The 12567-nt window shown below is 43.3% G+C and overlaps 1 protein-coding gene across 4 annotated transcripts in view; it reads left to right on the forward strand.

Annotated features, from left to right (window-relative positions):
• The window catches only part of tmem121ab (transmembrane protein 121Ab), a 42421-nt gene extending 30103 nt beyond the window's left edge, over nucleotides 1–12318 (forward strand). For all 4 annotated transcript variants that reach the window (XM_061754491.1, XM_061754493.1, XM_061754490.1 and 1 more), the window contains one exon: nucleotides 8928–12318. In XM_061754491.1, coding sequence (XP_061610475.1) covers nucleotides 9628–10572 — 945 coding nt within the window. In that variant the 5' untranslated portion in view covers nucleotides 8928–9627 and the 3' untranslated portion in view covers nucleotides 10573–12318. The remainder of the gene's footprint in view (nucleotides 1–8927) is intronic.
• The last annotated feature ends 249 nt before the right edge of the window (nucleotides 12319–12567 follow it).

Genomic DNA, 12567 nt, shown 5'->3' on the forward strand with positions numbered 1-12567 from the left:
GTGTTTTTTTCCTGGAACACGAATGTCTTGTCTCATTGGCAAACCACCAGTCATTTGTGCGATGTGAGGTGCCGCTCTTCGCTTTAAAGATGACTCACTGAGTGCGCCGTGGCTCAGATCTTCCATTAGTTTTTTGTGAATAAGATTGCCCTATGATTGACACCACAGCGAAGAGGAGCAATTTCAAGGGCGCCAAACGCAGACCCATCTGTGCATCTTAGTTAAGCCAAATTTTTCCCAAAGCAGCACAGTTTGATTCCCTTTTGTAAACTTCACAATATAATCGAACTGTCTACACCCAATGCGGTCTCCCTCCGATGTGATAGGACTTAGAAGAAAAAATTTCCATGGAGATATTGGAAAAGAAATTTATTATTTGTAACCTTCATAAAACTATTTTTTTTTTTTTTACATTCTTAACTATTATATAACTGTAAAACTTCTATCAATTATTTTTTTTATATAGCAATTGTGCTCATTAGGGTCACATTCAAACCTAAAAGCAATTAACTTAATGTGTATACTCTTCTTCTTCACTTATGTTATTCTCTTAAAATACATTGCAGCAATACTTAAAGGCAACCAAAAAAAGATGTGGCTAGAATCATTGCACTCCTTTATTTGGTCTGTTAATCCATGCAACAACAGGAAGGAAACAAATCCTGGCTTATTTTTGCCTTAAAAAACCTGTAAACGTCTCGACAAAAAACAACATAAAAAGTCACTGTGCCGCCTTGCTCTCTTTTGTTGAATTCATTGGTCGTCATTAACTGAACTGTACGACTCAGTGGAAAAGCTTCGAAATGATGCAAGCAATGCGCGGGTGTGCCAAGACATTGCAAGCAGCGATACATCCTCTGTCTTGTGCGGCACACATTTAATTTTAGTCGCATTTGATCAACACCCACCACTATTTAGAAGCAGTGACAGCTCGGAGATATATGAGGGTTTAGTTCCAGTTATGCGTTACGATGAACCCTCTATGCTTATCGAACAGCATGATATGGTGATAGAGAGTGAGAATCATCAGTCACAAATAGTATAATAAGCTTTAAAAAATAATAATAAATACAGACGTAAGAAAATGGGAAGGTCAGAGCAATGTGTGATCTCTGTACTGTGTGTGGACTACAGTAAATAGACAAAAAAAGATGGAAAGTACAAAGTGTGATAAGACAAAGCAACATCACAGTCTTCCCCCATTATATGGCATTTCACTGTTTGCACTTCCGCTATAAGGCAGATTTTTAAGTGATCGTTTTTAATGGGTTTTCCAAATTAGGAATTGCATGCCTTAGGTGTAGTACCATGTACAGCAGCACCGAAGTCTACTGGAAGGGGTGCAGCATAATTAAGAGCAAGAAGAAGAGGCAGAGAAGGTCACCATGTAAACTCCAGGAATAGTCGTTGTTCCTCACAAAGCAGAGAGAATATATGTCTGTATGTATTACTGTATGCTCTCTTTGTATGTGTTGCTACACCATGTGTGGTAAAGTAGCGCTTGTTAGAATGTTTTTAATCACCATAAAATCCATGCTAATTTCCTTTAGCCTGACTATGGGATTTAGCATTATAGGTTAGCATTTAGCCGACTTCTATGGTTTGGTTGAAGAGTTGGGTGTTTAAATAAGTTAAATGTTTTAAGTTTCAAATATGAAATATTGTATGTTTTCATATGGTCTACTATATCACAGATTTTCACCTATTGCGGGTGGGTCTGCTGTATCCCCTGGGATAAACGGTGATTCTCTGAATACCTCAAAGTGAGCACACTACACAACCACACTCGATCCCTCGAGGGCCATTTTAATACGATTAGCAAACACAGCAAAGAGATTCCAGGGACGAGAGTGAGATGTGTTTAGCAATTTGGGATATAGCACTTAGCCATGTTCTAATCGGAACAGGATGGGGGCTATTATAGTTTGCGGTTCCCAGACTGTGAATGATGGGATCAACACGTGTCCCACAAAAATGAAATCCTGTCAGTAAACCTTCAGGAAGAGAAAGTCCAGGTTTATCCAATGTACAACACTGTCAGAGTGTGGGGACTGCTTGCGTTAAAAACAGTCGTTCAAATGAGCGTAGTTGGCTGGATTCATGGCAATCTGTCGCTTCTTTAAAACTAGCCAAGCTCGCACACTGAAACCCAAAAGAACCCTCCAGTGAATACAATGCCTATGATGGAGGTAGCAAGAAGTCAAGCTCACGTGTCCTGTTTGGGACCTAATCAAGAGAACCAGAAATGCAGTCAATAGTAAAAAAGTATACTTGTATATACTGTCTCTCGGAGCACTCCAGAGACACTGTCTCGTTGCAGTGGCATAACTACTGACGTGTGCATGCTGCGGCATTCAGGATAAGTGGGGGAAGTCACACATTTTCCACTTCCTACTCGGAAAATGAATTGGAGACGGCTTGAAGACGGAGTTCTTACTTGCCAACTCTGGGCAAATCGACTTTCTGGGATGTAGTAATCGCATTTCACACAACAACGGCCAGTGGACTATAAAAACGCTCCATTTATCAGTTTTACTAGATATCGCAATTCAACACGAGCAGATCGACGTGGAAATTGCTTGCTGATATATCTCTGTATTATCCATCCATCCATCCATTTTCCGAGCCACTTATCCTCACTAGGGTCACGGGAGTGCTGGAGCCTATCCCAGCTATCTTCGGGGCACAGCCAATCGCAGGGCACATATAAACAAACAACCATTCGCACTCACATTCACATCTACAGGCAATTTAGAGTCTTCAATCAACCTACCACGCATGTTTTTGGGATGTGGGAGGAAACCGGAGTGCCTGGAGAAAATCCACGCAGGCACGGGGCGAACATGCAAACTCCACACAGGCGGGGCCGGGGATTGAACCCCGGTCCTCAGAACTGTGAGGCAGACGCTCTAACCAGTCGCCCACCGTGCCACCATCGCTGTATTAGAGCTGTGCTTATATAACGCTATACATCGTAGTGCGATATAAAAAGGTCTACTGTATGATGTAATCTTCTGTTGTTTATATTGTGAATTTGATTTTACATGTCCCTTGCCGCATCTGTGTTTCTTTTCGTCCGCTCAATTATATGTTTACGCCGAGCAGGAAGGGCCCACCGCCGCGGACTGTGTAGAGACGGGCTGGCCCATTGGGAGTGCTGCTTGGGCCACAAGGTGCCTTCGAACTGTGGATGATCAATGTGTCACGCAATTCACCTTAGTTCTCGGAGCTAGCTGCGTTCTTCATCAAAGCCTGAGCCGAGGGATCCACCGCTAAGCGTTGTCATAGTTTGGTGGGGCCGGCCGTTGATGTCTGGGCCACGTGTTCCGAGCAATCTGTGTAAGATTCTCAAAAAACGATCTTGAATTTCTTTTTGATTCACTTTATTTACAGCTCAGCACACAGAGCTAACATGACATCCAAATACAGAATCTATCTACTCTATGTATATCCACACGACTACTTTTTTCGTCAATCTCATTCATTCTTCGTCTCTTATCTACATCTCTAATCTAGTGAGTCTGAGACATTACAGTCAGGTAAACCAGGGCCTTTAAACTCGACCTTTGAAACAGTTAATATAGCAGCACTTTAACTGTACTACCAGATTTTTTTGAAATGTATTTATTTGGCCACTGCATTTACATTTTATTTGATTTATTTTTCGAGAGAAGACCTTTTGGAGATTTTTAAAGATAAGGAAAATTGCCATTCATGTTCTGAGAAATATAAATTTAAAGAAAAGGTAAAATTGTGTCGATCTCAGTGATTCTCAAAGTGTGGTATTAGTACCACTATTGCTATGCAAAAGACTCACTGGCAAAATACAGTTAAGTTGATTTAACTTTTTAGTACAATTTTCCTATATTTAGGCACAGTGTTAATGGTCAAACTGTGCATAATGCTACAGTGACTGGCAATAATGTTATTTTAATGAACTCTTAGACCTACTACACTACTGTATTTTAATGTCGGTCATGATAGTGGTACTTGGAGCGCTCAGTATTTCTTTGTAGGTGGTACTTGTTGTAAGAGGTTTGAGAACAAGTAGTAGTACATGTACTACTCTGTATCATAAGATTATTCAGTAAAATGTGTTTTTCAAAAATTCCAAGCATGCCAAAAAGGATTTAGGTTTGCTGTCAGGATAAATTATCTATTCACACGATCAGCAAATACAAGTTTCGTTCAGTCGTGTTTTCTAGTGAGATATGTCTGACTTCCAAGCAGTCTCGAATGGAGCGTTTAATCAACCTAGAATGTTGAGGGGGAGAAAAGGCGAGTCTGGTAGCCTGTCGTGTTAAGATAAAGTTGATTTAGCAAGATTGGTAGAAACATGGCCTAAAGCACAGACAGAGGTCTTTGAAGGCATCAGGTAAGAGACTCATCGGCCCGAAGCAATACGAGATTTAGCTGCTATAAACATACTCTTGTCCAGCTCTCATTTGAAAGACTTTATTAACATCAAGCTCTGGGCTTTCAAATAAACACCTAAGATCTAGAGAGCACAAGTAATTTAAACTGGATTTACACCAACAACCCATATGTGTACACCCCCAAAATGCAGAAACATAAGTGACAACATAGAAATTAAACATTACATCTTCTCATCATCTCTTCTGTCACATGGGTAGCTAAACTCCACTTTACTGGGTTCCATTGTTTTCCCTATTTCATGGTCTATACACACACGTATACTTTGGGGTAGACGTGTCTTTGATTGCCGTACTTTGATGTAAAATTTCGTCCATCCATTTTCTATGCCGCTTGTCGATCCTTTGGTTGTGAGTGAGCTGAAAGTTTACCCTGGTGACTTTTTACTGGTCACCCGTCCATCATAGGATACATATAGACAAAAAAATCCATTTTGACACGAGACAATGTTGCGTCTTCAGGGGAACCTAACATGCATGTTTTTGGATTGTGAAAGGAAGCCAGAGAAGCAAACAAACCACTAGGCTACTGTGGTACCTCAATTAACAATCAGCTCGACCAAATTCTTAATGTCTCATTAATCGATTAATCCATCCATCCATCCATTTTCTGAGCCGCTTCTCCTCACTTGGGTCGCGGGCGTGCTGGAGCCTATCCCAGCTATCATCGGGCACAAGGCGGGGTAGACCCTGAACTGGTCGCCAGCCAATCGCAGGGCACGATTAATCTATTATTACGACCAACTCTATTAAAAACTCATTCACCGCCAGCCTTCCCAGTTAACATGGATATTTGACTTCTAAAGCCGTCAATTGCAGTGAATGTGATTTATCCGATCCAATGCGGGTTTTTTTTTATGCCTACAATATCATGAAGCATATTGAAACCGGGGGGGGGGGGGCAGCAATTCATTGTTTTCATGTGATCAGTGGATGGGTGATAGCGGTGCATGTTATTTTCTGCCACAAAAAGCCCTTTTTAACACAATATGACAAGAATGAATAATAAGGACTTGCTGTCAATGTTCATTTACTTCCTGCCACATAGAGAACCACATGCATGTCATGCATGTCATAAATTGAAGGCCACGCTCTCGTATTATCATTGGTTGTAATCAGTTCATTAGGGAAGAGGCGTCTCAGCCTTTCGGAAAGACCAACACCTTTTCCATGGCGAGATGATGCTCTCTCTATATGTGAGTGCAGTCTTCTTCCTTGTAACATGTAAATGATCCTCAGCATTCTCCTAATCAGCCAATTAATCACCATTTTAGGACTGTAATCTCGCTCTTAGGCTTTGTTCTACATAATGGGTTTTATACATTTGATCCCATGCTTGGATTACTAATGAGGCTGTTTGGCGCAATGTTGCTCATCTTAAACAGGGTTCTCCAGTGACAGCATCCAGAGTTAGGGGTCCCGTACCGCAATGCCACATTTATGCTTGAGTGTTTTTTAAAATCACATTTTACACCATTGTACTCATTTGTAGCGTTGTAAAAGTACCAAAAAAGTGTACCAAAATATCCTTGAAAATAAATGAGTGTGTGTGTGTGTGTGTATCACGCCTCTCACACTAAGTCAGCTGGTATAGCTGGTCAAGCTCTCCCATAACCCAAATGAGGACAAGCCCGATAGAAAAGAGATGGCTAAATGTTTTGTCAGTGTTTCACACATAAATTACATTTAATTTGTCTTTTTTTTTTTTAGCTTCTTCATTACTTAACAAGTGCACTGCTTTTTCTTAGTTTTTTTTTTTTTACCGCTGTGGCTCAAAGGTATTTCACACTCCAAGTAGCAGTAGTAGCACCGAAATTATTCATCATTATTGTTTTTACATCAATGATTCCCATAGATACTTTGTAGATGTGACAGCCACTTAAATGACTCATTATTGATTGTGCACAGTACAGTAAACGTTGCTGAAGCTCACCAAATGTGAACCAACAACTGCTTCGTTAACACATTTTACTCTCTTCATCTTTAACTCAATCTCCATGTTGATACGTCCTGTATTATTTATGTATGTTGGCCAAGTTCTAGTACCTTGGATACAATTTTGTAGTAGAGCGCTATCAAGGTGCGGCAGCTCTTCTTTGCAGCATGAATTTTAAACAGACCAAAGCAGACAACACCTCAAAACATTATTCAAACTAGACTCCTGCGACCAAAGGCCATAACTGGACCTTGGAATGAAATAAAATTAAACCAAAGTAGGTAAGTACATTTAGATCGCACTTCTTATTTGGAGGACTTGTGGCTCACATTGTTAAAATACAGAACCAAGAACATCATATAGTTGATTCAAACAGACGTGTTGGAACTCTTTTTAAAAATGTCTGCAAAGCTCCAATTGAACTGCATTCCACAATTTAGGGGCAAGCTTTTATCACCTTGATGTTTTTAATCTTATGTGAGGGACAGTAAGTCTAAGACAGTCAGCAGACCGCAGTGACCTAACAGGACAATAAAATGACACCAGGTCCAACAAGTATAGAGGAGCCTGACCATTAAAGGCTCTGCAAGTGCCTGTTCAAATTTCTTACTGAATCTGACAATGAACAGGGAGCCAGTGCAAGGAAGACAGAGCAGGAGTGATGTGGCTGAACCTATGGGAATTAGACAATAGCCCAGAGGTGGCGTTCTGAACTGATTGGAGACGGTCTAATGAAGTTTTGCTAAGACAAAACTCAATACTGGACTGGTGGAACAACACTAGAAAATAAGAGAGACCAATGCTGCAACTCCACTGATTAGGGAGCACAGGTATTCATCTCGCCCAGGCGCTGGCAACTTTGGCTGGTTCATTAATGGCATTTACAATTATTGCACAGCTTGCACAGGTTGAAGCCCAAGGCCAAACATATGCAGCACTGGACTCAAATGGACAATGAGGGGGAAAAAACAATAATTGGATTTGAATGCACATTCAAGCTCAGTGGCCCACGAAAGCATTTAAAAAGTAAAGCAGCTAATTGATCAATGTGCCAAGTTCATTAAGTCATTTCGGTTAGTTTTGTTTACATTTCTCACCCTGGGAGCATTTACCATGGAGTCCTGCTAGTAGCCTTAGGGGATCATTCTTGCCATTTTCTATGGTGCTTACCTTCATTAAGGTCACAGATGAGCTAGGCACATACCGTACAGTACAGACAACGACCATTCACACCCACATTCACACATGGACTATTCAGTCTTCAGAGAACCTCACATGCATGTTTTTGGGACGTAGGACGAAGACCGGAACTGAAATTTCAACCCCGAACTTCAAAACTGTTAGGCTTATGTGCTAACTATGAGCCAGCCGCTGCCCCAACTTATGGGATATTTACAAGTATTAGGTACTGTATGTGCCCTGCGATTGGCTGGCAACCAGTTCAGCGTGTACCCCGCCTCCTGCCCGAAGAAAGCTGGGATAGGCTCCAGCACGCCCGCGACCCTAGTGAGGAGAAGCGGCTCAGAAAATGGATGGATGGAAGGTACTGGGTACTACATTTTGTGATCTCAAATTTTCATTTTCATTTTTTTGTATTGCGCTATGCTTGTATACGGTCAAACAGGCAGGTGCAGCGTGCAGTTTTGAGCAAATTCAATTCAAATACACCAAGTTGGAAAGCTGATGTGGACGTGGCACAAAAAATTCAAAGAGGAAGGAAAAAAGGAAAACGTGTGAGGTGTCACAGGTGGTGCGCATATAGCACATTTGGGAGGTTTTAGGAGATCAGTTATAAAATATAAATCCGCTTGAATATGATGTTGGAATTTTTTTGTATTTTTTTTTTACATGAAGCCTATTTTTACTGAGATGATCGTGTAGAGAATGTCATTTTTACAGGAGCACCCTGTACATGGGGATTGTAACTTAATGGTCACAAATAGACTCTTACTGCACTCTTATTTATGACAGGGTGCGAATATGCGATAGAGTTTAGTAGACACAAATGAACTATTTAAATGTACAACAGCAGCAGCAGTTGTTTTACTTTGGAAACTGCCACTCCCACTACACACAGGAAATGAAGTATTTGTTTATTCATTTGCTCTGGCTCAAATTGAAAGTGTAATGCAGGTCAATGATGCAGAAAAATGAAGTGCGAAAAGGATATAAGGGAAGCTGCTTTATGTGACTTGTGAATGAGATCCTCTATTGGTTTTGCTCTCAAAATGACACCGCTGGGTGCTGTGTGCTAAATGGAATTTCATTTGAGGATAAGAAGGCGTGCAGCTAGATGACCAGAGACACAAGACGCACTCTTGAGAGAAAGGTGAAGCAATCTTATTATACCTTGTCTTGTCCTATACACATTGGTGCCAAGCTGACACATCACTTGGCTCCTCATGTGTGCAGTCGCTGCTGGCAATGACAACTGTGTTATATACCCTGTGGTGCTGACAGCTTTCTCTCTCCTCCTCCTCCTATCCCACCAACCCTTCCTCCTTCCATCATCCCCCCTCTGTCCCCTGCCTCCTCTTCATTTCATCTTCTCCCTCCAGGCTGAGGAGAAGCTGCCACGTGGCAAGAAGGAGGAGGAGGAGGAGGAGGAGGGAGGGGCAAGGATGGATATTCAACCTAGTGTAAGAGCCTCCCCGCGGGGATGCCGGCGTAGAACGCAAGGCCTCACGGGCCGTTGACCTGCTGTCTCTGTGATTTATGGCGGTTTTGGGAGGGGGGAGGCTTCAGGCCACTGCAGACTCCCATCTCTCCCTGCCGTCTCCCTTCACGCACACGCTGTGCCGCCAATCTGAAGGAGGCGTACGTAGAGGGATTCTCGGCACGGTGTGATTTGCATCACGCTCGTGCACGTGCATAAATCCACGAGTCGGATCGCCACACTGCACGTCGTCTCTTCCACAGAAGACGGCGCCTCTCTCGACTTTCCTACATTGCAGCAATCGCCGCCACACGTCTGTTAGACAAAGCCCACTGTGGGAGTGTGTGTGGATTACCATCAGTCATGGCGTGTCAGCTGTAGACCCCTCAGCACTGCTGCTTGGGGGGTGGGGACATCTAAATCGATGGAAGTCCGCAGAGTAAAAAAAGTGATGTTCCTTTCCTCACAAGCTGATTCCACACACTGCTCTGCCTCCAGGTAGTGAGACATTCCCAGCTAAAAAAAAAAAAAAAAGAAAAACAAAACAAAAAAATCCCCCAAAAGGTGTAAAGTTTGAGTGAGAGCCAATAGGTGCCCCCGCCATGGTTTTGCCACCCCCCGACAAACGCCACGTGTGCTTGACCACCATTGTCATCATGACCAGCATGGCCTTCATGGACGCCTATCTGGTGGAGCAGAACCAGGGTCCCAGGAAGATCGGCGTGTGCATCATAGTGCTGGTCGGGGACGTGTGTTTCCTCATCGTACTGCGCTACGTGGCGGTGTGGGTCGGGGCCGAGGTGCGCACGGCCCGGCGAGGCTACGCCATGATCCTCTGGTTCTTGTACATCTTCGTGCTGGAGATCAAGCTGTACTTCGTCTTCCAGAATTGTAAGGCCGACAGGAAGAGTCTGGAGACGGTGGCGAGGAAAGCATTGACGTTACTTTTATCGGTCTGTGTGCCCGGTTTGTACTTGGTTCTGGTGGCTCTTGACCGCATGGAATATCTGAGGACTTTCCGCAAAAAGGAAGACATGCGGAGCCGTTTGTTCTGGGTGGCACTGGACTTACTGGATCTTCTGGACATCCAAGCCAATTTGTGGGAGCCCCAACGCACGGGCCTTCCCATCTGGGCCGAGGGTCTGATGTTCTTCTACTGCTACATTTTGCTCCTTATCCTCCCCTGTGTATCACTCAGCGAGATCAGCATGCAGGGTGAGCACATGACCCCTCAGAAGATGATGCTCTACCCGGTCCTAAGCCTGGTCACCATCAACATGGTCACCATCCTGATCCGAGGCGTCAACATGGTACTCTTTCAAGACAGCCGCGTCTCCACCATCTTTGTCGGCAAGAACGTGGTGGCCATCGCCACCAAGGCGTCCACCTTCCTGGAGTACCGCAAGCAGGTGAAAGACTTCCCGCACCCGCAGAACGCCATGGCCATGGAACTGCAGCAGAACTCGGTCGGCCACACGCAGACACTGCCCAACGCCACCACTTTGCCGCATGAACCCACGCCGGCACAGGACGCCATCGACACATGACCACCAGTCTCTCGCTCCTGGAATGTGCACCAAACTGTGTCACAGAACTTAACATGAACGTTTCACTAGACTCTGGAGACAGAAAAACGGTTTTAATCATACGACGCGGTACCTTGACATATGAGTGCCCCATTCTACAAGTTTTTCCAGTTTCAAGCTTGGTCAATTTTTTTTGCTTTGTTTTGAAGTTAGAAATGAGCTAGATATAGACCGCCGCTCGCTTAAAGGCACACATACAACACTACAGCTGACTTTCGGTTTGTCCCAACGTGCAGTACAGTAACTACACTTGCCAGTTTATTGCTCTACCTTCTCTTTATCCATCCATCCAACCATTTTCTGAGCCGCTTCTCCTCACTAGGGTCGCGGGCGTGCTGGAGCCTATCTCAGCTGTCATCGGGCAGGAGGCGGGGTACACCCTGAACTGGTTGCCAGCCAATCGCATGGCACATAGGAACAAACAACCATTCGCACTCACAGTCACGCCTACGGGCAATTTAGAGTCTCCAATTAATGCATGTTTTTGGGATGTGGGAGGAAACCGGAGTGCCCGGAGAAAACCCACGCAGGCACGGGGAGAACATGCAAACTCCACACAGGCGGGGCCGGGGATTGAACCCGGGTCCACAGAACTGTGAGGCTGACGCTCTAACCAGTCGGCCACCTTCACTTTAATTATGTTTTTTTTGTGTGTGGTTTCCATACAATACAGTGCTATATTTCTTTAGTACAACAACAACAAAAGTGTATTTGGGGGGGGGGGGGGGGGGGGGGTGGATTAATGGCATTTCAATTGGGAAAACTGATTTGATATACAAGGCAATTTTGTTCCGAGCTTGGTAATTAAACTTGTAAGTCAGGGTATCAATGTATTGTGTTTTTAACTCTTTGGAGGTTTTAAACGTTCAAACTGTGTCTCCAAACTCAGCGGACCAGGAAATTTCTTATGTTGTGTAAAAATCGTTCCTCTCTCTGTGAGTGACGTCTATTTTTTAAGGGTCACAAGTACCAGCACCAAACGAGGGAATGTTTGGCTTCCCGGATTCCCTGCAATTGGGCCAAAGAGGAGCAGATGGTGACAAACGGCCACGGCGAGCTGCCCTTTGCGCTGCCATGCAGCAGGAGGTCGATAGCGGCCCAACACCGGGCCTCATGCGTTCGTGTTGTGGAAGCTGCAGCCTCGGGCGGTGTGACGCTTGGGAACTACAGGTCGGATTAAAGCGAAGCGCTAGAGAAGCACTGGACCGTCCACTGCGAGCACACACACACAGTGGACATCGCGCTGTGAGCGTGTATGTGTAAGAGCATGCACACAATTATATATGACGTATGCCTGCAAGTGTGTGTGCAAACGTGTGCTTGTTTACCACCAGAGGTTTGTTTATTACAGATCATTTTGTAATACAAGTGTGTGTGTTTGTGTGTTAAGTGCAAATGAGATAAAACTATGTGTTGATGCCAGGAAAAAATAGAAGGGGAAGACAATTTCAAGGTATTTCTCAACTGTACATTCCTCTAAAATGTCTCAAACCTTGGCAAGAAAGAATACATAGCAAAGTATCAACCAAGTTTTATTTACATACAGACAAAAAAGGAAAGAAAATACGTGCAACAAGCTGAACAGAGTTTTATTCAGTTAATTATGATTTGTATTATTATTAATATTGTCGTTGTTATGATTATCCTGTATATTATTTGCGAGTGAGAGGCCAATTATGTTTTAATAAAAAAAAGAATTGCTGACAATATTGTTGCTGGTTTGCCTATTTTTGGTTAAGAGCAATACACTTTGAAGTCCGGCAGAAGGATTTTGTACACAAATGAATGCAATGCAATTACTTTTTAATAATACCTGTACTTTATTTTTTTATTTTGACACTAAATCTAAAATAATAAAGCATATATTATTGTCTGGTGGCCAAATCTAGCATTTAGTTAATTGTATAAATTGCCCATTTAATATAATTGTATTCTATTTCATTTTATAATTGTATT

This window comes from Phyllopteryx taeniolatus, chromosome 18, assembly GCF_024500385.1.
Source record: "Phyllopteryx taeniolatus isolate TA_2022b chromosome 18, UOR_Ptae_1.2, whole genome shotgun sequence".
Classification (NCBI taxonomy): Eukaryota; Metazoa; Chordata; class Actinopteri; order Syngnathiformes; family Syngnathidae; genus Phyllopteryx; species Phyllopteryx taeniolatus.